Raw genomic sequence first — 26,841 nt, forward strand, 5'->3', positions numbered from 1 at the left:
TAACCCCCTCCTCCAATCTTGCTTGAAGAAGAGGTGTCTGATTTGGGGTAAACAAATATTTTCTAAGGAAGGAGGGATGAAAACTCAAGTTTGTACCCCGATATTCTAATCTCCAGAATCCAGGGATTGCCAGAAATCTGGGACAATCTCCCTGCAAATTGAGATAACCTTCCCCCCCATCAGACCTGTATTTTAACTTACATTCGGATCTAGGGGGAAAGAGGGGATTCTTACTCTTGCCTCCTTTTGGATAGGACCAGCTGCCTGTCTTGCCCTTGCCTCTCTGGTGTTTAAACTGAAACGACTGTCTGTGAAAGGCCGAACTGCTTTTAGGAGCGTAATCTGTTGGGAATCCTCATTTTTTTTTATCTCCCGCCTTTTCCAGGATTTTGTCTAATACTGGACCAAAAACATATTCTCCCGGAATGGAATGGAGCAAAGCCTATTTTTAGAGGCAGTATCTCGGGGCCAGACTCTAAGCCACAGAGCGCGTCTGGTGGAATTCCCCAAAACTGCATTTCTAGCAGCAAACCGCACTGACTCCGCTGAAGCATCAGCTAGGAATCCTGTAGCCTTCCTGAGTAATGGGATACACTGTACCAATTCCTTCCTAGAGGTTTTTTGTATTAAAAGGTGACTAACTGCGAGAGCCATATGTGCATGGATCGTGCTACAGATGTGGCCGCTATATTAGCAACTATTAGGTTTGCTGTAGTTTCCCACGCTCTTTTCAGGAGACTATCTACTTTTCTATCCGTAAGCTCCTTTGGTTGCGATGCATCTTCAAAAGGTAGAGAGGTTTTCCTAATTCATTTTGGCACCTGAATGTCCACATTTGGTACTTCGTTCCATAATTTTGTGTCATCAGGTGCGAACAAAAGTCTGTCTTTAAATTCTCTAGACATAGATAATGCTTTCTCGGCTTTTTCCCATTCTTCTGATATGAGCTAACTTACAGGGAAGCATTTCCTGCGCCGAGACCTCAGACCCCCAACATCTCATCTTGGACAGATCTAGGTTGTTGTATATCCGCCACTTCTATCATGTTGCGAACTGCTGCTATCAGTTCCTCCAGATCCTGATTTGAGAAGTAAAACATTTTACTATCTTCATCCACAATTATGGGTGCTGTCGATTTGGAGATTTCTCCTTCAGAATAAGCCATCTCTGATGGCTCAGATGTGGATGATAAGTGGATCTGTGTTTGAGCCCTTTTTGCTGGCCTAGAAGGTCCAGGCTGGGGATGGGAGATTGGTTTGGGCTCTTATAGCCTGTACCTCCTCCCTTACCATCTGGCGGAGGCCGTCCACTAGGGACTGTTCCTCTTTTATGATTTTTGCTGTACATACCACGCAAATACGTTTTTTTCAACTGCCATCTAACTTGCTAGTACATAGTGCACATCTCTTAATTCTCTTTTTGCTCTCCAATTTTTGTTTAGATGCTTCCACCTGAAAGAATGTAGGAGAAGCCATTATACCCAGAATAGAGCTATCACTGTTATTTGTTTATCCAAGTGGACTACTCACAGTTGGTGGGTTTGCCCTGTCACCTTCCATGCTGTCCATGCCTTCTACTGGTCTGGACTTTAGGGAGGTGATCCAGAGCTTGTAGCCCACAGGGTGAGCTCTAGGGGATCCAAATGTCATTGTAAGTTTGAATTTGGCGCCACCAGGCGCCAACCGAAAACCTTCAGACATCACTGAGCTTCTGACATCATCACGTTGGGGGTGGGGCGCCTCACATCATTACTCCGCTCAATTCCCCACGTCGGGCCTAGATGCTGGCCGCTCCGGAGGGATGCAAAGCATTTGCAGAGGGGCAACGATCCCAAGACCGTCTCCGGTCCTCCTAAGCAGGAATCCGGACTGAGCATGATGTCCTGCGGGAGCGCTCAGTCTGGGTCCTCTTCTGCAGGGATGCAGCAGCATTTGCAGGGGGCGGCGATCCTGAGACTGCCTCTGTTTTCCAGTACAGTTCACCGCCGAATCCTAGCGAGTTTCACACAGCAGGGCTCTTCCATCCTCCGGCACACATGGGAACTCTCTCGTGTTCCGTTGGGACAGGAAGAACACTGGAGAATGGTGGTGGGAGGTGGCCTTGTGAAGTCTCCCCTTCCTGTCTCAACGAGGTCAAGAGGGCAACCTCCATGTATGTATGCTGTCAGGATGGACGTAATGGTAAATGCCGATTTCGCTGACACCTAAAAGCATCACTTCATTCAATAGGATGAGTCCAGGTGCCGACTGTAATCAGTGTTCCTCCACCTGCGTTTTGCATTGGAGAAACACTTGTGTAATAGCAGCCTCAGGACTCTTTCAAATGAGTGTAGCCGATTTTCGGTCGGCCGTGTCACGGCCACAGTGCGACCGAAAATCGCATAAACGGGCGCACAAATCTCTCTGAATTTGTGCGCCCATTCAGACAGCCTGGGTGCGGCGAGTATACTCTGCGCCCGGGATACTGTTGAATGGGGGAAGGCAGTTTAGCTTAGCAACTAGCTCCCGCCCCATCCCATTGCAAACAGCCAGCAAGGAGGAGGAAAGGGGATGGAAGTTAAGCAGTCACACTGCTCAACTCCCACCTCCGGCAGCTCCAATTGAGTCGATGGGAGCCGCCACAGTATTCCAGCCAGAAGATAGTACAGGAACTACCTTTTCTGGCCGGCGAAAAAGTGCCTGACCGGAATGCGCACTGTATGTGCTACTTTGGCTGGCCAGGCACTTTTACGCCGTGGGAATACGCCCATCTGGACTGATGCATTGTAAACCAATGCATGAGATGGGCAGCGTATATCGGACGGCCGTGAAAGCGCGGCTGATATACGTTTGTGTGAATGAAGCCTCAGGCCAGTTTCACGTGGCTGGGAAACTCATGCAAGATTTGTGCTTCGCGAAACGCACAAATTTTGCACGAATATGAACTGCATTCTTTTGAACAGAGCCGTATAAATGAGCAATATTTTCTCGCACCGCGTCACGGAAGATGATAAAGGAAAAAAAAGAATCTGACAGTAAAACACATCGCATGCCAAAAGGAAATACTTGCTGACCCTCTAAAAGCCACGCCGGAGGATCGCTACTTCACAGACGTCATGAAAGGCATTTTTGACAGAAAAACGCCTCCATCAGCGTAAGAACGCACACTGGCAAGATAGAAAGACAGAGTATCGCTTTAAAGAAAAGAAAAAGGAAAAGAAAGAAAGAAAACAAACCCCTGCTCACGCACTGCAGTCCATGCAAAAGAATGGATTTCATATTCATGCGCAGGCATGTCACTCATGTGAATAAGCCCTTAGGTAGTCAATATAGCCACAAACACGTAAAACAATAACATTACCTTGCTGCCGGGAACATTTTTTGTCCACTATTTGTGTCTCCGGCCCTCGCCCAATAGTTACCGACTCAGCATGAGGCAGATGGATTCTGCAGCACGGATTATCTTTACTTACTAACCAACAATCAAGCATTGTGACCCTAAAAACAAAACAAAAAATTTGAGAAAGAGTAAATGAACACCAGGCGGCACGGCGAGGCTTTCCGCACGTCAAAAACAACCGCCAACCTTTGTCCGTGTTTTAGAGACAGAGCGGTTCTAAAAACGTCTTCAGTTGAAGTCAATTGAAAAAAAAACAAAACGTAGCGACTGCTTGAACATCCCAGTTATCATCGACTGATGGGATAATCACATAAATAGGATATAAACTATGAGAGTAAATCTGCAATAAGCTAACGAGACGGAAACCCTGAACTGAGCCCCAATGTTCTATTTAGACGGGACGACAGTCTACCGCAAGAGTGTGAACGTCACCACTAGGGTCGTCCGCGCTCATGCAGAGCGTGTACACTGACAGACTTCACCGCTGGATCGTGGGCCTCTCACTCTGCACTTCACCCTCTATTTGGAGCTTTGAGCGTTTACACGGACCGATAAGCCCATGATCTGGCGAGGATTCTTATGCTGACTGAAAGTCAGTGATAACGAGAACTGAATAGATAGTAAACAATTTTTTTTGGCGTTTACACGGGACGATTATCACTCAATTTTATTCATTTGAACCAATTTTGAGTGCCAATCGCCCCGTGTAAATGGCCCTTAACGCTGGGATTAAGGATTAAGCAGGTAAAATACAATGGCAATAGATACTAACAAAGTAGATATAAACTTTTGACCCATTGGAAAACTGATCTAGTAAAGAAAAACCAACAGAGGAGGAGCAGAAGTATTACAGATAAGGTCTATATAAATCAACACAAGTGAGCGTGGTTGTAGTCTAAGTGTACTGTGTCTTAAGTGTGTGACTTGCGATTAGTGACTTTGGAGTCTGGAGTCTGGGACTTTGGAAGAATCACTTGTATTTATTTAGGGTTTGTCTATTTGAATTTTTGCATATATAGATTTTTTATTTTATCTATCTGTACGATCCCCATTTAGAATGTGCTCCATGAATGCCGTCCAGTGTACATCGTGTGCCATGTATGCGGTCCTTGAGCAGCAGTACGAGGGTGACGACTGCAGTATGAGATGCGAGTGTGTTGTGCATTTGAGAGATCCTGGATCTAAATGAGCAGCTTGTAACACTGAGATACATAGCCAATATGTCAAAGAGTTTGCTGCTCACTGAGCGGGCACTCACTTGGGTAACTGGGTTGGATGGTAGTTTGGGAGAGCAGGATGAGCTAGCAGCTAGCTGGGGGACAGAGGGAAGAGATCCAGGGAGGCTAGTCCTGAACTGCAACACCCCAACAAGGTTTACCAAGTTGGTAGATGAGGGGGATGCCATTACAGGGTTAAGCTTCTGCTGCATGACATGCCCTCTGACCACCAGAGGGATATCTGCTAAAGTAAGAAGGGGAATAGGAGTGCAGGGCAGGCTAGACAAGTCCTGGTAGTGAGAGACTTAATTATTAGGTGCCTAGACAGGGCCACTCATCACAAAAGACCGGGATCAGCGAACGGTGTGTTGTCTTCCTGGCGCTCGAGTTCGACACATTGCGGATCGGGGGGACAGATTACTGGGGGGGGGGCTGGCTAGGATCTAGCGGTCATGGTACACATTGGCACTAATGACAAAGTTAGAGGGAGGTGGAAGGTCCTTAAACACGATTTCAGGGAACTAAGATGTAAGCTTAGGGCAAGAACCTCCAAAGTAGTATTTTTGGAAATACTACCTGTACCACGCCAGAAAGGCAGTGGGAGATTAGGGAGGTAAACGATTTGTTCAAGAGCATATTTTGTGTTATGTATTTTGGTGTAGATCCGAATCTAAATCCATAACATTTTACCCTTTCAGTTGAAGGGTGAAGTCTGCTGCGGATCTGCATCAAAAATGCTGCAGAATTTGCCACAAATTTCAGTGTAGTTTCTGCTACATATGAACGTACCGTTATATAGCTTTATTACTAAGCCTCAGTTCACACCACAATATTGTTACACCCTGGGGTTCCATCAGGATTATATCTGAAGCCTCCAAAATGGTATTCAAACGGAACCCCAGGATAAAACCCATACGCTTCCGTTGCTGAAAAGGAGACCAATATGGTATTCGTTCCAGCAGGTTTTCATTTCTTTCTGGTGTTGCATCAACCATGCAATAATGTCCAACACCAATGCTGGAGACAAGCAGAGTCTTTACTGGTAGTCAGATCCTTCTGACTTCAGCGAGATCTACTGACAACCACCTGATAAGCTGGGAACTAGAAGAACTGGCACCAACGGACATTGTGACAAACACACACAATACTAGAAAATCAAGAAAAATTTAATGTTCACCTATCCCAGCTTCTCCCCATCCAGCGTTGCAGCCCTGATGAGTGCCGCATGGAATCTGGAAGAAGCGGTGGGTGGTCATGCTCAGTTACTTACAGGCTTCAGCAGCCATTGAAGACTCAATGCTGAAGCCTGTCTGGCTGAATGGTCATATGTACCATGAAGGCACATGACTGCCCCTGCTTCCACCAGATTCCGTGCAGCAGGGCCCGGGGCTGAAGCGCTGGATGGGCAGTGGCCAGGATAGAAGAGTATTCCATTTTTATTGATTTTATGGTCTTGTAACTTTTTTCCCTTATGTCCATGACACTCATGAGAGCCTGGCTCCCCATTGGGGAAGAAAACAGGAACCTCCCAGATCTCTTTAAAGGCGAGAACACCCTTCACCTCCTCAGTTCCCGTTTCCTGTCCATAGGACAGGTTTGAGGAGGTAGCTGCTACTTGGCCATCTCTGCTGTTTCAAGGATTCCTCCAGATCTCCACAGGAGGCGTACTGCAGGGCCTCACTCCCAAACTCTATGGTATGAGAGGTTACCTGTCCCGGTGTACGTCTCCACAGGGAGCCACTGGGTAAACTTGGAATCATCCTCTTACACCCTTTAGGACGCCTTCACACTGGTGATAAAATCATGCGAGATTTGTGCGTTGCGAGACGTTCATTCACATTAGCGATGTTTTCCTGCATGGCACCGCGTTGGGATGCAGAAAACAAACTGCAGCGTGTTTGAATTGTCCTCCACCGGCTATTCTGACCAGATTGTTAGGAGGTGTTGGGACCCGTGGATGTGTGAGGGCACACAGGGTGACCGGGCTCAGGAAGCCCCCGACAAACCACCAGTAGAGAAGAGCATCTGACCAGACTGTTAGGAGGTGTTGGGAGCAGTGGATGTGTGATGGCACACAAGGTGACTGGGCTCAGGACGCCCCCGACAGACCACCAGTAGAGAGGAGTGTCTGACCAGCCTGTTAGGAGGTGTTGGGACCCGTGGATGAGGGGAACACAAGGTGACCGGGCTCAGGACGCCCCCGACAGACCACCAGTAGAGAGGAGCGTCTGACCAGAGTGTTAGAAGGTGTTGGAACCAGTGGATGCGTGAGGGCACACAAGGTGACCAGGCTCAGGACGCCCCTGACAGACAACCAGTAGAGAGAAGCGTCCGACCAGAGTGCTAGGACCAGTGGATGTGTGAGGGCACACAGGGTGACCGGGCTCAGAACGCCCCCAACAGACCACCAGTAGAGAGGAGCGTCTGACCAGACTGTTAGGAGGTGTTGGGAGCAGTGGATGTGTGAGGGCACACAAGGTGACCGGGCTCAGGACGCCCCCTACAGACCACCAGTAGAGAGGAGTGTCTGACCAGCCTGTTAGGAGGTGTTGGGACCCGTGGATGAGGGGAGCACAAGGTGACCGGGCTCAGGACGCCCTGGACAGACCACCAGTAGAGAGGAGCGTCTGACCAGAGTGTTAGAACCAGTGGATGCGTGAGGACACACAAGGTGACCGGGCTCAGGACGCCCCTGACAGACAACCAGTAGAGAGAAGCGTCCGACCAGAGTGTTGGGCCCAGTGGATGCGTCAGGGCACACAAGGTGACCGGGCTCAGGACGCCCCCGACCGACAACCAGTAGAGAGAAGCGTCCGACCAGAGTGCTAGGACCAGTGGATGTGTGAGGGCACACAGGGTGACCGGGCTCAGGACGCCTGACAGACCACCAGTAGAGAGGAGCATCTGGTTGTGCGATAAACACCAGCAGCTCCAACTGTTCTATTGCCCACCATCCAGAGACAGGTGGCACCATCGTTACACCCGTGTGTCTTTCAGAACCTTTTCCAGGCGCTTGTCCCATATCACATCTTGTATCCAAGCTAGAGGCGCTACAACAGGGTACTAGAGCCTCCATGCCACCTGTATCACTTCTTGTATCCAAGCTAGAGGTGGTACAACAGGGTACTAGAGCCTCCATGCCTGCCCGTATCACATCTTGTATCCAAGCTAGAGGCAGCACAACGGGGAACTAGAGCCTCAAGAGAATGAGGGGTATGTACAGCAGGAGGAGCACAAACATTAGCTGGCTGTTGTTTTCTGTACCAACTGCCACCTGGTGGACAAGCAGATATTGCAGAACACTTGAGTTGGTGTACTGCAGTATGTGATGCTACAACTTCAACAGGCGTGAGATGTTTTGCATCCTAACATGCCAGGAGTGATGTTAACGCTTGGTCCACCGGTAGGTGGGAGGACTCCTCCGGTATACCTGCTGTATAGGCAGTAAGTGGGGTATGTAGCCCCTGCTCCCCCTTCAATACAGCAAAACCTCAGCTGCAGACCACCAGACATGCTCATCACCAGTTCCAGTATACTGTCTGCTGTCTCCGCTAGTTCTTGTGGTGAAGGCTGGGAAGTCACATGACCACCCTGTGCCACCATCTTTTATCTCCCCCACCTGAATTCTGCATCAGCTGCCTCCCTGAGCTTAACCCTTTCCTCGCTACGTTGTGGCGTCCGCACAGGCAGCAGCTCAGTCTCGACCTCTACTCTAAATCTGGCTTCACACGGACCCGTATATTTGCGTCCTCAATACGCAGAGAATAGAACACATTTCCGTATTTTGTACGTGTATTTTGGCCGCGCGTAAAAAAAATTACATAGTTCTATTTTTCTGCGTATTTGTGCACCAAAAGGTCCCCATAGAAGTCAATGTGGGGTGCGCAAAAGCACGTGCAATACACAAGGAGATGCGTGAACCACGCATCCAGATGTGCTCTTTTCCAGTGGAATTATGAATTAGCCATTTCAATCGATGCGTCCGTGTCCCGCGCACAAATGAACAAGCCCCGCAGGCAGAAAGCGTAAACTACGCAGATACATGCGCAAAAAAAGCCTTGTTCTATGCATAAATATGTTGCGCTGAGGGATGCACAATCGCGCATACACTCGTGTAAAGCCGGCCTTACGGCTCCCTCACACGGGCGAATGTTGTCTGCGTGTTATTTGTGCCGTATTTCATGCGCCCAACACGTGTATTTACTGCGGATTTTATGCCCCCAAAGACTATAATGGCGCCTAAAAAGCACCAAAATACGACATGCTACTTTTTTCCACGAGTGCCTCACAAACACACGTCTGCATGGCCACTAACGGAAATCCATTGGCTTTTAGCAGTGCGAATTTTGCGCACAATACGCAGCCTAAATACGCCCGAGTTAGGGAGTCCTTATTATTCGGGCTTTTTACACGCAGGCCAATAAATCCATCAGAGTCCGGCTTCCAGCAGGAATCGGATTAATATCGGCCGGCGATCCCGCGTACCGGTGTTCTTTCGTTTTTATCCGTATTGCGGATGGTCCGGACGTTCGCCGGCGGACATGTGCAGTACAGCTTTTTATATTCCAAATGTTTATATTTCCCGTGCCGTCGCTAGGCGATGATACGGGTACGTGCGACCTTTTCGCAATGTCATTACGGAAGGAGCGCGGGCCAGACGGCTTCCATTGACTTCAATGGAATGCGCGCAAAAATTGAGCATGCTGCGATTTGTTTTTTCCTCCACGAGTGGAAATCGCAATTGATTTCCGCTTCTGTGCAGGAAGAATAGATTTCCCATAGCCTGGTATGGATGGTATATGCTGCGGACCCGCGGTACGGATGGCGGCCACGGATTCAGCAGCAACAATCCGCCTGTGTGCAGGTGGCCTAAAGGGGTCCTACGGATTTCCCTGTGAGTCAGGTATGGCAGGGATCTGTATACAGAGGCAGCTCACCACTTTGTGAAGCCACTCGCCCCCAGGTACACAGCACAGACTTACACCTGTCCTCACCTGATGCAGACGCCGTGTTGTCCTACAGCCGCAGGGTCTTCCATATCTCCGTGTATACACAGCTGGGGGGGGGATCCCGCCTCTCAGCTGATGTACTTACCTCCCGGCTGTGATAACCATCCGGGATAATACAAGTGACGTGCCGTAGGATGTGCTGCGGGCGCCGGTGATGACGGTTACATATGGAATGGGGACGCAGGTGACGGCGCAGCAGTAAGAGGAGGCAATTCATGGGCACATTAAAGGGGTTTTCCAGACAGTGGCGGCTGTCAGTGCTGGGATACACCAGGGTTGGAGCAGACACTGTTGCTCTGACCCCTGTGTAGTGGTTGGTGCTCATCATGGCAGGCGCAGCTGTCAGTGACATCAATGGCAGCTGTGCTTGTAATGCAGGCTGGGGTCCCATTGATATCCCTGAGAGCTGCGCCTGCAGTTACACGAGCCGGCCGCTACACAGGGGGAGCAGCTTCCACTCCGGCCTGGATCTAGTTTGGCACGGACACTTGGCGCTGCCTCTTTAATGGCAGTTTTCCTCCTTCATGTCCTCTTTAATGGTTACAAACCTATTACATAATGTAGTCTCTTCATACACAGCGGGCATACTGGAGAAGACACATATATAGTTTGTTGAAAGAGAATCTGTCAGTTTGAACATGCCGTCCAATCTGCAGGCATGATGTTATAGACAAGGAGGAGCCGAGCAGATGGATATATAGTTTTATGGGGAGGATTCAGTAGAACTTGCATTTTATTCATTTAGATCTCTGCTCATTCTGAGCCGAAGAGTCCAGTGGGCGGAGCCATCAGTGATTGAGAGCTAGCTCTTGTATGTACAGCTGTCAATCACTGATGGCTCCGCCCACTGGACTCTTCCCCTCAGAATGAGCAGAGATATAAATGAATAAAATGCAAGTTCTACTGAATCTCGGTTACAACATCATGCCTGCAGATTGGACGCCATGTTTGTACTCACAGATTCCCTTTAGATCAGTCCGGCTCTATAACACCTGTAGATCGGGCGCCATGTTCCCGCTGACAGTTCTGGTCAGAGACATAACTTGAAGCTCCCGGGCCCCGATGCAAAATCTGTAACGGGGCCCCCAACTATAATGCTTCAGTCATAGTACTGGGCTCCCTATATGGAGAAGAGAGGCCTTATAGGCCCCCTAAGGCTCCTGGGCCCGGGTGCAACCGCATCCTCTATAGTTACGCCCCTGGTTCTGGTACTACAAGCCCCTGACTGAAGAGCAGCTTGACTCTTCAGTGTAGGAGCGCTCAAGGGCCTCCATATATGGTCAGTGACATCAGAGGAGCCCCCAGGGTATCAGTTTAAGGGAGGCCTCTGACCAATGCCATATCCGATACACGTTTTCTTAAAGGGCCAGCTCCGGAGGGAAGCGCCCATCATCTACACCGTTCCATCCAGTGATAAAACAGGGTCGCCAGCGGAAACCACAAGAACTCTTCTGGTCTCGGTCAGACAATCGGCCTCTATGGGGAGGTTCCAGGCGGCCGTCACGCGGCTCTGTGGGATCCATCCTGCGTTCATCCTCCATGTAGTTTTGGACTGGACCCGGGACACATAGAGGGGTACGGGGGGGGGGGGGGGGAGACCACTCCGCTGTCTTCTCTCTCCGGCGGTCGCTTACACAGGCAGGAAAGCACTTAAGTGTTCCAAAGACGGGAATGGCGCAGTCTAGGAGTGGGCCGTCATACGCAGCCGCCTCCCCGTTATGTATAAAGAAAAAACGCACAACGTCCTGCTGGCTTTGTGCACAAGTGCGCAGTGAATACGTGGGTTTCCCGCAGATTTACGCACGATCATTGACTGCAAGGTAGAACGGGCTACGGGTTTTTTTTTACGGTTGCACAAAAAATACGCAGCTGTGAATAAAGCCATTGAAACCAACAGGCGCCACTAACTGTATATAGTCACTGGTGATAAAGCGCCCCTTTATGGACCGTCCAGAAGCTTAAAGGCGACCCTGACCAGCAGCACAAGCCCCCAGCCCGGGGGTCTAACAAGCAGTAACTGTGCCCCCCAGCCCCGACCTGCCGACCACATGCCGCCTTACCCACTGATAGTCACTAGTACGAGCAGCCTCACTCCATCTGCACCTCCGCGCCGACGTGTCGGCGTTGCGTTCCAAATCTCCAACGTTGCGTTCCAGCCGCCATAGTTGTGTTTGTACAGCGCGAGCCGGTTCCGGTCTGCTGACGTCACGCGGCCTGCCCCGCCCTCCTTCACATAAGGACCCGGATGCGGCTCTCTTGTTCGATCTTTCCAGAAGCTGCTGGTGGAGGAAGAAGGACGGCGGAGACGACAGCGGCTGGTGAGTGCGGCGGGCGGTTATGGCGGGGGAATGTGCGCCTCGTCTGTGGGGCGCTGGGGCTTCCTCGCGAGGAAGGGGGTCTGTGAAGCCGCCGCACAACGGCCGCGGCCCTTCGTTCATGAGGTGCTCTGTTACTGAGCCGCCCCTCCTCGGTTACCAGTAGAGGGCGCCGGACATGGCTGTCGTGTGAGACCTCGGCGGGCATGTGCTACATAGAGGGGGCCGCCATAGCTGCCTGTGGGGTAGTTGGTGCCCCCTTTAGGCCACAGTGGCTCAGTAACACAGGGGGCTTCCAGGGGTGCTGTGGCCTCCTCCATACTGGTCACTAGTAGTTGGATGGGGCCCCAACTGTCCAGCCTGGACATCGCCATGGCAACTGGGGCGCTGCTGCTCCTTGTTATGGACATGGTGTCCAGTCCAAGACTGCGAGGTGCCGCTCAGCTCCTGCGGCTTCCAATGGCTGTGAGCCCCTCGGTGGGCACTAGAAAAAATGTAATTACTGTAAAAAAATACAATCCCTGCCCCTTAGTAAGAAGATGACCTGTCTGTGGTCGCTGCGTCCTTGTGATCCAGCAGTGATTGGGTCTCGTCCTGCGCAGGGATCGGCGGCAGTAAAATACGCCACAACTGCCCTGTTTTTTTTTTGGTCTTAGGTTTTTTTTCCTTAAAAAACAAAGTTAAAAAAGCAATTAAACTCCAAAATGGTGTTAGGAATCACAGGCCCTCCTACATGAAACAGCGGGCCGCGCAAAAGTACCAAAGGAAGGCGGCAGGAACTTATTGAGGGTTTTTTTTGTAGCCCAGCAATAATTTGGTATCGCTGTAATTCCCCCAGAATAAAACAAACATGTCACCTTTTGTTTATGCTGCAGTGCGTGCCATAAAAAGCCCCCCCCCCCCCCAAAGATGGTCGAATTGTGTTTTGTTTTGTTTTGTTTTTTTTTGGGGGGGGGGGGGTCCATTTCACTTTACTCAGAACTTCCTAAGAGTTTCTCATACATTATATGGGATCACTGAGAAATACGACTCGCCCCACAAGGAAGTCGACGGACTGAGCTGATGGGGGAGGGAGGAGGTGAAACGGGAAGGGCCGCAGCGTCTTCTGTGGCTCATCTACTATAAACGAGCCTGCAGCTTTTTCTTGCTCCACACTTTGACCCCCTCGGTGGCCTTTGGTACATCCTCCCCACCATAGAATCCTATAATTACAGTTTGGTACATCCGCTGACCTGTGAGGAGCGGTCACAGTGCCTATGGTAAGTCTAGTGGTGCTGGGGAGAGTCAAGTGTTGCTAAGCAACATGAAATCAGAGAAGGCTTCATTCTGTTCTGACCACTCCTCCTATAGCTGCAGGTCAGTAACTGCCCTCCCTTAGAACAGCTGGAATCAGCTAAGTCACGGCCACAAGTAAGATGGCAGATGTAAGGTGGTGGAGGTTCTATGCCCGCCCCGACCTCTCCAGTAGCCGTAGTATCCAACACTGATCGGCGCCCCACCCCGTAGCCGGGCAACAACGCATCGATGGGTAATGGCTAATCCTAAACTCAGTAAGAACCTTCTGATGTTAGCAAGTCACATGACATCCTCCAGTCACATGACATCCTCCAGTCACATGACATCCTCCAGTCACATGACATCCTCCAGTCACATGACATCCTCCAGTCACATGACATCCTCCAGGGCAGCCTTGAAGTTCCCTGCACTCTGCAGCAGCTGCCACCTGTAGGGGGAGGTGTGGAGACGGAGGCAGTTTCTGGGTGCGCAGGATGAGAATGAGGGTTAGATAAGGGGCTATAGGTTACTCTGGAGGGATTGTGGAGAGGTGTATTAAAATGAGCTGCACATGGTGTTTCTGGGGAGCAGGGATGCTTGTGGTGGTCTTGGGGTGAGTTTCAGGGAATGAATCGTAAAGCATGTTTGGGGGCTGAGAGGTGATTGTAGGGTGGTACAACTGAATGGCAGGACTTGGGGGAGCACAAGAAGTGGTGGGGTGCTAGGGAGAGGTGTGAGGGTGTACTGGGGGCTGCTGGGGAACATGGGGAGATGGAGGGGTGTACTGGGGGCTGCTGGGGAACATGGGGAATGGTGGGATGCTGGGGAGCAGCTTGTGGGGTGGGGGGGAGATCCTATTGGTGAATGGTGGGATACTAGGGTGCAGTGTGGGGGTGTTTATTCTGATGAAGTAGCAGGAAAACCATTATTAGCTGAAGCACAAGAGTGCCACCGGACTTAACATAGGACATTTACAAGGAGTGTTCATAAACCTGTTTAGGACCAGCCACAATAAATTTACGGCGGCTGGTCCTGGGCTTTTAGCACCGCCGATAGTAAAATTACGGCTTAGGGCGGTGCTTTAAGTCTCCTGGCTCTGCAATCAGTCAGAGGCAGGAACTGGTTATCAGCTGTCAACAGCTGATAACCCAGAGCAGAAGGCAGGAGGGCTTTTTAACCCTTCCTGCCTCCTGCTTCCCCGATATACAGTGCTCAATGAGCACTGTATGGGGAAAGTGAAAGTAACATGTACTTTCACTAAGGGAGCCTCGGGGGTCATGTGACCTCCTGGGATTCCCTGCTACAAATAAAGGGGAAAAAAATATGTGAATGTCCCCCAGAGGTCTTATATGACGTCATGGGGGACACCGATAGTAAAAAACATGATTACATAAATAAGTAAAACAAAACAGAATAAAACAATATATACATAAAGGGAATAACACAAAGCAGACGTCAACAAAAACGGTCGCCCTGTAAACCAAAACCATACATACTATATATCAAAACGTCCGAAGCAAATAGAGGAACCCATTCCCATACTTTATTTTAGTGTGAATATAAAAAAGATTTTAAAAAAATTATAAATGTTAAAAAAAATCTTTCTTCTATTTTTTAGTTTTATTGTGGGTAAAAAGCTAAAAAAAGTCAGTGAAAAAGATATAAAAAATTGCCCTATATGTCACGGACAAAAAACGCAGCAAAAATAATTTTGGTAGCTAAAGGAAAAGAATAGAGCAGTAAAACCGCCACATGGGTAAAATCCCTAAAGTGTCTGGTCCTTAAGGGGTTAAAGAGTTCCCCCTGACCCACTTCCTGTGGACTGAGAGCAACGAAACTTGGCAGTTGTTAGTTCTTCTCTCCAGAAGTGCCGCCTTGGGACACTTCTACAAACGAGGTGTTTACAGATGCATAAAGAGGTGGTAGAAGATGTCAGGTTGCTATCCGAAGTCACGGCTTTTGGAGCAGAGTCATCTGAAAATGCTTCCCCTACAATAATGCCGCACTGACCATGAACTCCCTGCAGCTAAGATTAAATTCCATAGCATTAACAAAGGTGAAAATTGGACCCCTCTAAAATCCCCCAATCATACTCTATTCAGGTAGCAAACGGACTCAACTGCTTGACACATCAGAGAAGCATCCAGAGGAGCTACGGCCCGATATACAGTCCAGCTATGGAAACGGCCAGTAAGCATCTCGCCTATAAGAAGCAGGAAAAGGGATATTACTGGTTGTCCGAGCAAACCCTCAGAAGAGCCGATAAAGGAGCAAAGGCAGCCGGCAGCTAAATGCCGATTTTCAGTGAGAGGCAAGGAAATGGACTAGAATGAGCGCTGCAAACAACTCAAAGCAGAAGCCATGAAAAGCCATATGCGAGGCCTATTCTCACAGGTCAAGATGGCCCGAAAACCTTTTTCAGCATGCAATAGCACAATCAAAGGCAAAAATGGGAAGGAACGGAGTAACCAACACGATCAAGGATAGTTAGAGGGAATATATGCCTGGACCATTGCATGAGGTGGAGCCTGTGGACTTGGAGCTCCATTATGGAGTCAAAAGTGGTTCTGGCAATGAAACTAGCCCAAAATAAAGCAGACGACATAGAGAACATACTGGCAGAGCTAGTGCTGCCAGTACCAGTGGGACCCATCACAGCGCTGTGCCAGGCAGTAATGCTTACTGGCCATTTCCATAACTGGACTGTATCAGGCCATGGTTCCTCTGGATGCTTCTCTGATGTGCCTGGCACTTCTAATCTGTTTGCTACCTCAGTGTGTGATTTGGAGGATTTTAGATGTGTTGGATTTTCTCAATGGAGCGCCTTTCTTAATGCAATGGAACTTGATCTTTGCTTCAAGGAATTCATGATCAGTGCTGCAGTTGGCGCGAGGGGGGGGGGGTCTCTTGCAACATTAATCCCCCAATGATTATTGCACAGGATCTAATTAATCCGATGTTGATGGGGGTCATTGGGAGACGTCCACATGTACCACCTCTAACATGCCCATAAGTTTAGGCAAAGAAAAGTGGTGCATCTAGGCATGATCCATCTAGAATAGGTGCCCAGGGCACATAGATATGGCGCATGTCATTTACACTAAGGCCGAGCTAACAAGACCAGCTTTGAACTGCAGATTTCTCGATCGGTGTTTTCGTGTGGACTTTCCACAATAAAATGCATGAGTTTTCAAGTCTTCCTTCAGGATACAGATTGCAGATTCTGCAAGTGGAAGAGAAGTTTCAGCATGCTTTTACCATGCAGTCTGTGGGCACAGCCTCCGCTGATGCCAATGGAGGCATCTGACCCGCAGCCCATATGCAACTAACCTCATGTACAGGCTGCAGGTACCTGCGTTATAAGTAAGCGACAACATGGGAAATGCAACCAAAAAGCCTGTAATGTGCATGACCACCGAGCCTCTGGACACATGCAGTACAGGCTAGTGAGGTACGCTGGGTCACAGCTGGAGTCCGCCGCAGGCCGCCCGCACGCGCAGCCTGACCATTCGTGTTCGCAGGGCCTTGTGCCTTTTTTAAAACTTAAAATGAGACCAAGTGTTTCCTGAATCTCCCCTCCGTCTGTCCTTATACAGCTTTAGTGAACGAGGCCGGATGGAACGCTGGTCTGAAGGGTCTTGGCTGTAATTGACACTCCTCGAGCCGCACGAACTGCTGCAGTCCTGCAGGACCTCAACCCTGGTGACTCTCTAACCCGTCCACCCCAAGATGACTCCGCCAGCCTTACCTGCAGCTGCAGATAATGGAAATCCCTCTGCGCAATGTCACTTATTGTAGAATGTCTCAGGCCACAGTTGTGCACCAGATCTGTTTACAGAAGTGCATTCTTTAACCCTTGCACAGCTGTAAGCGTAAAATTCTCCAGGGGCCCGCACAGCGTTTACTGCTGTGGAGTTGTCCGTGGCTCCAAGTATTGTCCCATGTGGCAGTGATATTGTACCGTGCATCTCATGGACTCGTCACGCGCATTACACCACTGTTAGATATTTTTTTAAAATTTTGCAATGGTGCGTATACATGCACCCATAGAATGGGCTGTCTCACTTGTATACGCAGCAGAATGGAACCTGCCACAACTTTGGTTTTTTGCGCTCACTTATTATGCAATGCTGGCACACTAATGTGATTGGAACTACGTAAGGTAATGTAATTGCAAGTTTGCACGTATCAAGGCGTACAGGGAGGCAGGCCTACAGCTGAGCCCGGCCTCAGGGACATAACTAATTCTAGCTTTAAGAGCCAGTAAATTGTGTACTACTGTCCCCGCGGTCAGAACTTCACACAATGTAACCTCTTACTTTGCAGGACAAAGTTCTAGTTTTTTTATATATGAACCAATGTTTGGTTCATGATTTCATTTTTATGGCATTCTGTTATAAATGTTAGTTATTCTACATGTCATTTAGGGTGAACGCTCACAGGTGGAGATTCTACAGTGGGATTTCCCACAGAACGTCCACCCATGCACGCTGCCATAGGATTGCTTTAGTTGATGCAATCCTACGCAGACGGCCGTGATTTTACTGCGTGAAAACTCGCGTGGTAAACAAATCGCAGCTTGTCCTATTTGTGTGAGGCACAGAAGTCACTGCTAACGTGACAGCTCTGCAGCGGCTGGGCGTCAGCCAGCACATAGGAGAGCCACAGGTCACTGCTGGGGGCCACGGGGTCACATCCACTGCAAGGATTCTCGCAGTGAGATCTGACCTGTCAGTCTATGACGACACCAAATTTTATAGAGGTTGCACCACTGTTGGACCATATGAACAGGTAAAATAAATAACCTGCGTGGCGCCGCACTTCAGGACCAGGGCACTTTTAAAATTTTATTTAGTTGACCGATGCATCAGGTCTGTTTTTGTGGGACGGGACAACTTGTAGGCTTTTCTTCTGGGTACCTTAAAGGGGTTTCCCGCGCCGAAACGGTTTTTTTTTTTTTTTCAACCCCCCCCCCCCCCCCCGTTCGGCGCGAGACAACCCCGATGCAGGGACGTACAGAAAGCTTACCGGAGCGCTTACCTTAATCCCCGCGCTCCGGTGACTTCTATACTTACCTGTGAAGATGGCCGCCGGAATCCTCTTCCTCCGTGGACCGCAGCTCTTCTGTGCGGTCCATTGCCGATTCCAGCCTCCTGATTGGCTGGAATCGGCACGTGACGGGGCGGAGCTACACGGAGCCTGCATTCTGCACGAGCGGCTCCATTGAAGAGAGCAGAAGACCCAGACTGCGCAAGCGCGGCTAATTTGGCCATCGGAGGGCGAAAATTAGTCGGCACCATGGAGACGAGGACGCTAGCAACGGAGCAGGTAAGTATAAAACTTTTTATAACTTCTGTATGGCTCATAATTAATGCACAATGTATATTACAAAGTGCATTAATATGGCCATACAGAAGTGTATAGACCCACTTGCTGCCGCGGGACAACCCCTTTAAGGTAGCAACAATATGCGATGCACAGCGCTCTGACAACTGTCCTGCAGATAACGGGGCTCATGTGACAACTACCATAAAGTAACTTCCTTGCCCTCGGCCACCAATGACGGCACAACTTTTATTTTGAAGAGCAGAATACAAAGTTGACAAAATATAACATTCTTCCTTAGGCCGGGCTCAGACAAACAAGTCGTGTTTCTGCAGCAGAAGACCTGCGATACATCGCAGAAAGGTTTACTTTAGGGTTCATCTTGCTGGCATGTATCCATGATTACAGGTTTCAAGGAAATGTCATTGGAAAATGACTGTTTAAATCCTGTATATTGGACATCTCTAAGTTTTAGTGAGTAATCTTGATCTACGGTATATTAGAATAAAGCCCAGAAAACTTGCAGTTCTCACTCTGGCCACTGAACCTAGTAATGGGCTTTCACTTCCTGTTCTGCAGGGGAGCTTCTCGGCGGTCATCTCACTGTCAGCCAGGCTTATAAATAAAGGTGATGCCTATATGCAGATAACACAAGATTTACCATGCACAATAGGTGATCGTCTGGGACTACCTCCCTTTCTCCTTGCACAGGTTACATGTCTAGAAGTCAATTAATATCTCCAGTCTACAGGTTTCTTTGGCTGCTGTAGAGCATCTGTGAATCCCTTTAACTATCTGTCTTTTTGGTAAGCCTGTGGTGTCCTGGGATGGATTGTATATTAAAGACAAATGCTTCTTTTTGCAGTAGACTGCAGATATCTGAAGAATAATGGTGGTCGAGACCGGGTACTACGATGTGCTGGGGGTGAAGCCTAATGCCAGCCAGGATGAGCTCAAAAAGGCCTACAGAAAACTTGCCCTGAAGTACCATCCAGACAAGAATCCCAATGAAGGAGAGAAGGTTGGTGTCGCCATGTTTTATAACTTGATTGAGCAGGACCTGACTACAAGGTTATGCAAAGCCTGTCCAAGGGTAGCCATGGATTGGGATGGGGACTTCCAAGTTTCTTGAGTAATTAATGCTTGCTTAGCAGTTTGTTTTAAGTATTCTACAATTACATGGTAACTGGAATGCATTTTACAGTTTAAACAGATTTCCCAGGCCTATGAAGTACTTTCTGACGCAAAGAAGCGGGACTTGTATGACAAGGGTGGTGAGCAAGCCATCAAAGAGGGAGGAATGGGAGGTGGCGGATTTGGCTCTCCAATGGACATTTTTGATATGTTCTTTGGTGGAGGAGGAAGAATGCAGCGAGAAAGAAGAGGTAACAGGCATACAGCTGTCTTCACTAAAACTAGTTGTGTGGTGTTTTTGTGCTAACCCAGAGTATTGCCTGCAGGTAAAAATGTAGTCCATCAGCTCTCGGTGTCACTGGAAGATCTATACAACGGGGCAACACGGAAGCTGGCTTTACAGAAGAACACCATTTGTGACAAATGTGAAGGTATGATGGGACACTTTATTTTTCCAAGCACAACTTTACCTTAAGGGATTTCTAAGTAACTTCCTTACAAAGCCAGTTCTAAAGATGCACTTTTTGACCGTAGATAGAACTAGTCAGCGGAGCAGAGTAGAATGTATGTGCCTCATCTCATAAGAATGGGTGTTCTTAATATTGCTGAACTGTTCTGGAAATCAAATGTGTGATGTTATAAAATCCTTACTGCTGTTCATCTAAAACAGGGGTGCACATCTGCTTAACTGTCCTGCTAGGTCAGACTTACAGGGAAGATTTTGGGCTCGTACTGCGTAAAAGGCTGGCCTCACAGCCGCCTGCATTACATAGAGCTATGTTTTAATCTGAAACCCTTCTATACTGGTAGGGCCTAATATCTATGAACTGTATGGTAGACGTGGAGGCCATTACCAGGCCTCTGGTTGCCATGGCAAGCCACTCCCTCTAAATGCTGTAATCGGTATTAACTGCAGCATTTAAGGGTTTAAATGGCTAGGATTGGTTGTTTCTCCTAACCAGCAGTTAAAGTAGAAGCTCTTGCTATATACCTGGCATGGCATCCGCCTTTAGCCTTTTTCTGATGCACCATAAGGCACATGCTTTGGAATAAGGCCCTTTGGTGGCTGTCAAAAGGCATATTGGAAGTGACTAAGCAGTTAAAATGACAGCAGTCTCTACAGAAGAATTAATATTGGGGTTTTCTCCTAGCATGACAAATGGATTGTAATCTAAACTCTGCATGGGGTTGTGTATTGTAGCATTGACTTGTCTAAATCCAACTTTCCTGATGTATGTGTGCAACTTCACTTTCAGGTCGTGGTGGTAGAAAAGGGGCTGTGGAATGCTGTACAAACTGCAGAGGCTCTGGCATGCAAATTAGAATCCATCAAATAGGACCAGGAATGGTCCAGCAGATCCAATCTGTGTGTCCAGAGTGTCAAGGCCAAGGGGAGAGAATCAACCCAAAAGACCGCTGTAAGAACTGCAACGGCAGGAAGATTGTCCGAGAAAAGAAGATTCTTGAAGTTCACATTGACAAAGGTTTGTGGAAATGAACTGATAGACTTGTAAGTGTCATAGAAAACATCTCTGCTTCATGACTGACATAAGGAAGAAAATATGCAGTAAGCTGAACTCTCACAGCACTATCTCTAGAATTTACCCTTCCCTAAAGGCTATGGCCAGACCATTTTAATGACCTAGCCCAGATTTATACTTAAAGGGAACCTATTATGCAAGTTATGGTCCTCGGGGATGTGGTAGACAGGTACCTTTTTTTTTTTTTTTTTTTATATATATATATTTTTCTTTTAATGCTGTAAAGATTGTGTGGCAGTGCTGGATTGTGGGAGTAAGGTACTATTTAAAGAGAAGAAAAAAATGCATCACCTGGTTCCCTGTCACATCCTCTACCAAGCACCATAACTTAGTTTATGGTGCTGTGGAGATGTGACAGGTTCCCTTTAAATGGGTTATTGAATTGCATCCACAGGTAAACAGCATGTTGACAAGCATGATATTGGGCTGAGTTTCTTGGGCAGATATCATGCTTGCCCGTGTGAATGTAGCATTATACTTATGTGGGTTGTGGTATGTCTTCACACAATACTTCATGGAGTCCATTCATCAACAGGAATGAAGGATGGTCAGAAGATCACATTCTCTGGAGAGGGTGACCAGGAACCTGGCCTTGAACCAGGAGATATCATCATTGTACTGGATGTAAAGGATCATGCTTTATTTACTAGGTATGAAGTGACATTCCGTGCAGAGATTTGTCTCTGGAATTTGCAAGTAGGAAAACTTTAACTACTTTCTTATTGCAGGAGGGGAGAAGATCTCTTGATGCACATGGAAATCGAGCTTGTGGAGGCACTGTGTGGTTTTCAAAAACCCATAGCAACATTGGATTCAAGGACTATAATTATTACTTCTCATGCCGGTTAGTAGACTGACTCCAAATCCAATCCATAGCATCACTGCAGAGTTCATAGAACCCGTTGTAAAGTAACATGTCTTGGCTTTCAGGTCAGGTGGTCAAACATGGAGACATAAAATGTGTATTAAATGAAGGTATGCCAATCTATCGCCGGCCATATGAGAAGGGACGCCTTATTATTGAGTTCCAGGTAAGTGATGTAACTTCTGTATTTCCAGAATTACATCAGCTAGTGGAAATATTGAGCTGATGAAACAGATAAGTGGTGGTCCTAGAAAACAAGGGGTCGTGTCACTTATGTGGTATAGGACCATAATGGTGTGCATCTGGTACTATAGTCTAGCTGCCCTTAAGTCAACAAAGCGGTGTGCATGTGGGCTGCAGTGGAAGGTGATCACACCCCATACTGAGCATATGTTGTAGAGTTCTGTAAAGAAACGGCAAGTCTTGGCCATTTTTCCCTCATTGCTCTGTGCTTTATTGCAGGTTAACTTCCCTTCTAGTGGTTTCGTTTCAGCAGACAAACTTCCTTTGTTAGAAAAGCTCCTACCTTCAAGAAAAGCCACTGAAGAGAGCGAAGATATAGAGCAAGTTGAGCTTATGGAATTTGACCCGTCTCAGCAGAGGCGTTCACATTACAACGGAGAAGCATATCATGATGATGACGATGAACACCCAAGAGGTGGAGTTCAGTGCCAGACCTCTTAAGTTGAAGCTGTGAAAATGTATTTTTCTGGTAGGACTCCAACCTGGTGGAAAAGATGGAAATACAGTGCATTTTTTTTCTTTGGCTTGAAAGCCACTTGCTACTGGCATTGACTTCTGTACTGAAGATGCATAGACAACACTGAGCAATGGGTTTTAGGCTTCTTCAGTACTGAAGCTTGATGAACTTGTGACTCTTCTGCCAGTGCATATGCTACATGTTTTAATATGAAACCTTGTATCAATTGAATAAAGAAATCAGTTAATGTTAAAGCTCTGTTCCTAAAGTCTAACTTGTTCTCAGCAGTTTCACTAGTGGTGTGTAAATGTCTTGTGAGTTCAGGTCAATGGCATGTTAACTCTCAAACTCTTCAGAAAGGTCTTAGCTGCCTACAGGCATTGGTTTGACAATAATCCCAAGCATTTTGCTGATAGTCTGGCTCATTAGTCTTTAAGTTTGTACTTGTGAATAAAACTTTTTACATGGTCTTAATTTATATACATATAATTATAATTTTGACAGCCTGATTAAAACATTACACAACTCTCAGAATCCCTGCCTTGTTTTGTGTCCAGCAGGACTTACATGCGTCAGATGGTTGACAGAAGTGTTTATAAAGTGTAAAACCACATCCTATTAAATGACTTATTGAACTGGAGCCTCTGCTTTCACTTACATGCAAAAGCACATTTGGGTAAAAAAAGTACCTCCTGCAGGGAAGTTCAGTCAGCCTGAATCGGTAATTACAGAATTTTGATAAAGGCAGCTGGACACTGCAGGGGTCATGTATCGGTATAATGTCAGTAGTGACAAAGGCAAGTACAAATGCAAAATCTCCCTGATTTTGCATTGTACTGTACTTCCCACACCTTAGCTGGGCTAACTCTGAGGTTGCTTGGAATCAAAATCCATGACTGGTCTATAGCATAGTGCCATGCTCCATGGCGCTTGCAACAAACCTTTTTGGCTATCAAAGCACATGTGAGAACCAGCAAAACTTATTCACAAAAGTGAAGTGCGCACTGAAAAAAAATCACAAATGCGGCCATTGGGATCTTTCCTAACTCTTAAGCAAGTGGATAATAAGTTTATGTGAAATCCATCTCCAACAGTAGAAACTAAAAGATGGGATTACATAAAGTTGAGGTGACTTTGCTTGCTGCTATCTCATGCAGGCCATAGATGTCTTCAGGAGCAAGAGATGCTAATGTTTGTTACCTCCAGTGCTGGATTCACAGCTCCATTGTAAGGCTGTGATCACACCTCTGTTTACCATGTCATATCCTGTAACTCAGACAAGTACATTGCCTTATGCAGTTCCAATCACACTAGCATGGCAAAATTCCATAATGTGCAAGCGCAAAAGAAATGCATGTTCCCTTTTTCCATGTGTATACGTGAGCCCACTGATCATGGGCACACATATATAACCATAACACTTACATTGGCAATAGCGGTGTAAATATAAATCAAAGTGTACTGCACACTACAGCATGCTTGAGTACACTGACATGGTCAGTACAATTTTGCCACCATATGTGGCAGTATGCCAGGTCACCACCAGCTCCACAGCTGAAAAACAGTGCAGGACTCCCAGTGTTACACCAATGGCTGTGTGAGCCTGGGTTTTCCAGACACAAAATGTAAGTTCTGAAAGTGCTGTAGGAATTACAGTTAAGTACTGGCAACATGTACACTTTTTTTTTAAAACCATATCTGCCACTCGATGTTCATCCTGTGTAGCCACCACCACTCTGCAGCTGTTTACATGTGTAGTGACCTGAAGTATGGCACTAGAAGTAAGGTACTTAACGTCAAATCGGGAACAACTGTCCTAACCTCTGCTCATTTAGGAAGGGTAGTGATGCTGGTTTCAATTTAATTAGAGATGTGGCCAGATTGGGGGTTTAATTAGTTTGGTGGAACACATCACTTTAGTACAACAGTTTGAGTAGCTGGAAGAAGGGCTCTTATATAGGCGGTGCAATTTTTTGGCCGCCCACATGGTGGCTGAAAATCACACGAGAGAGAACGTCATGGCTAAGTCGTGCAATCTCCCATTTTCTTGCCTGTTCACAGGGTCAGGTGTATAGCACCAACTTATTCCGCAGTGCTCTCAAGTAATTTTTAACCACAGCAGGGTTGAAATGAGTCTTTAGACCTGGGCTGTGTCGCTGTTAGAAAATTTAAAAGGAAGAAGCTGGGCAGAAAAGGATATCCTTCCTACTGGCATTCTCCCTGTTCTGATACTGGAGAAGACTGACCCCTGCAGGGATCCTCTTCAGCTATCCGTCAACCCACCAAGCTTAGACTGTTTGCCTTCAGAGGTGGAAGTACCGCATAGTTATGTTTTCCAACAGTGCTTCCATCAAGTAGCCGGAAAGATACAGAGTAACACGCTGCCAGGTCCAGAGAATCTTGCTGAGTACTGGAGATTTGGCTCGTGTATCAGGTTGGTTAATCGGGTGTTAGTTGGGTTAAAGGGGTATAGGCCTAGTCGGTCTCTCTAAATTTTGCTATTATCACAGGATCTTTCTCCACTAGGGTGCTTTGTCAGGAAATCAAGTGTCATCATTGGGTACATACACATTTATAGTGTTTTCTTGATTTCTTAGACTGCCACGTTCAAAAGTAAATGGTGTGCCTGCAGTTTACTTAAATGTGTGTTAGTCTTATTTCATAACAAAGTTCATCTAAATCAGTCACTTGGGTCACGACTAGAGATGAGCGAGCATTGTCCTTAGCGAGTACTTGCCCGCTCGGAAGAAAAGTATGCTCGCTTATCTCTAGTCAGGATTCTAATTCCATTAAATGACCAAATGATGTTGTTCTCCTCCACCTGTATGCAAGTTTTTTGTTTTTTTTTATTAGAGAGTTACACTCATTGCCACCGTGACACGGCCCTCAAGCCATCTCTTAGAAAACAGCTTTGAGTGTGTAGTCCTCTTTCCACTTGTTGCACATGCATCACTTCTACAGTAAACACAGCAGCAGACTGTCTACAACTTCTAGCATGCATAGAGCTTGTTTCCCAGCCAGTGCTGTAGCTCCACTCTCAGGTCCTGCAACTTACTAGCACCAACCTCTCTAAGTGCAAGAGAAAACCTGCTAAAGCAGGCAGACAGGACCTTTCAGCCCTTTGAACGGCACATAAGTCGTGCAGTGCTATTGCTTTTGACCTCTCAAGCACTGCTCACAGGATATTGCAGGCTATGGTTGGGGAAGGAAGTAGTAAATGCAGACAAGATGTCATAGGAAGTAGAGATATTTTTCAGGTAGAGAGTTATGAGACCTAGAAAATGAAAGTATCTAGACCAGGTACAGTGAAGCTATTACAGAATGGCTTATTGTGATGTATTTTAGCATTGTCTGTGCCCAAAATACCCTGTTAAAGGAGTTGTCTCACGCCGAAACAGGTTTTTTTTTTTCCCAATAGGCCCCCCGTTCGGCGCGAGACAAACACAAGGGATGGGTTAAAAAAAAAAATATATATATATAGTACTTACCCGAATCCCTGCTCTGCGGCGACTTCTTACTTACCTTACTAAGATGGCCGCCGGGATCTTCACCCACGATGCACCGCGGGTCTTCTCCCATGGTGCACCGTGGGCTCTGTGCGGTCCATTGCCGATTCCAGCACGAGCGGCCCCATTCACCAGGGAGAAGACCGGACTGCGCAAGCGCGTCTAAAATCGCCAGAAGAGGCGATTTTAGACGGATCCATGGAGACGGGGACGCTAGCAACGGAACAGGTAAGTGAATAACTTCTGTATGGCTCATAATTAATGCACGATGTATATTACAAAGTGCATTAATATGGCCATACAGACGTATATAACCCCACTTGATTTCATGAGACAACCCCTTTAAGTGCTGCTGTATATTGTCCTCCATGCTGCTTCTGAGGGTGTTGTAAAGGGAGCTGGAATTGCTGAGTGTAGTGTATGGAAGACAATGTAGCAGTTAAGGTCCCCTATAAGAGACTAATGGGCCATTTACACGGGATGATTTTAGCGGCACTCATGCAGTGTAAATGCACAGAAATCTCTCACTATTTGTTCACAGGTTTACATGACTGACTTTTCAGTCAACTTAAAAAT

The 26,841-nt window shown here is 47.5% G+C and overlaps 2 protein-coding genes across 4 annotated transcripts in view; one reads left to right on the forward strand and one right to left on the reverse strand.

Moving 5' to 3' along the window:
- Positions 1-12,023, reverse strand: part of APTX (aprataxin) — a 32,649-nt gene extending 20,626 nt beyond the window's left edge. For 2 of the 3 annotated variants that reach the window (XM_066574223.1, XM_066574222.1), the window contains exons 1-2: positions 11,665-12,017; positions 3,340-3,476 (exon numbers count right to left, since the gene is read on the reverse strand). In XM_066574223.1, the coding sequence (XP_066430320.1) occupies positions 3,340-3,469 (130 nt within the window). In that variant the 5' untranslated portion in view covers positions 3,470-3,476; positions 11,665-12,017. Of the gene's footprint in view, positions 1-3,339; positions 3,477-11,664 lie in introns of all 3 variants that reach the window. The other variant, XM_066574221.1, reaches the window with a different exon arrangement.
- On the forward strand, positions 11,817-23,293 carry DNAJA1 (DnaJ heat shock protein family (Hsp40) member A1). The gene is made up of 9 exons (XM_066574219.1): positions 11,817-11,922; positions 19,385-19,540; positions 19,724-19,904; positions 19,980-20,084; positions 20,910-21,137; positions 21,730-21,844; positions 21,923-22,038; positions 22,125-22,225; positions 22,522-23,293. The coding sequence occupies exons 2-9, from the start codon at positions 19,409-19,411 to the stop codon at positions 22,741-22,743; spliced, it is 1,200 nt and encodes a 399-aa protein (XP_066430316.1). The 5' UTR covers positions 11,817-11,922; positions 19,385-19,408; the 3' UTR covers positions 22,744-23,293.
- Positions 23,294-26,841: the final 3,548 nt, after the last annotated feature.

The sequence above is a fragment of the Eleutherodactylus coqui genome, chromosome 7 (genome assembly GCF_035609145.1).
Source record: "Eleutherodactylus coqui strain aEleCoq1 chromosome 7, aEleCoq1.hap1, whole genome shotgun sequence".
Lineage (NCBI taxonomy): Eukaryota > Metazoa > Chordata > Amphibia > Anura > Eleutherodactylidae > Eleutherodactylus > Eleutherodactylus coqui.

Excerpts from the sequence above, each read along its gene's own strand:
- DNAJA1 (XM_066574219.1), top strand. The coding sequence starts at position 19,409 with ATGGTGGTCGAGACCGGGTACTACGATGTGCTGGGGGTGAAGCCTAAT. Across the intron at positions 19,541-19,723 it reads ATCCCAATGAAGGAGAGAAG|TTTAAACAGATTTCCCAGGC; the intron begins GTTGGTGTCGCC and ends TGCATTTTACAG. Across the intron at positions 20,085-20,909 it reads CATTTGTGACAAATGTGAAG|GTCGTGGTGGTAGAAAAGGG; the intron begins GTATGATGGGAC and ends CTTCACTTTCAG.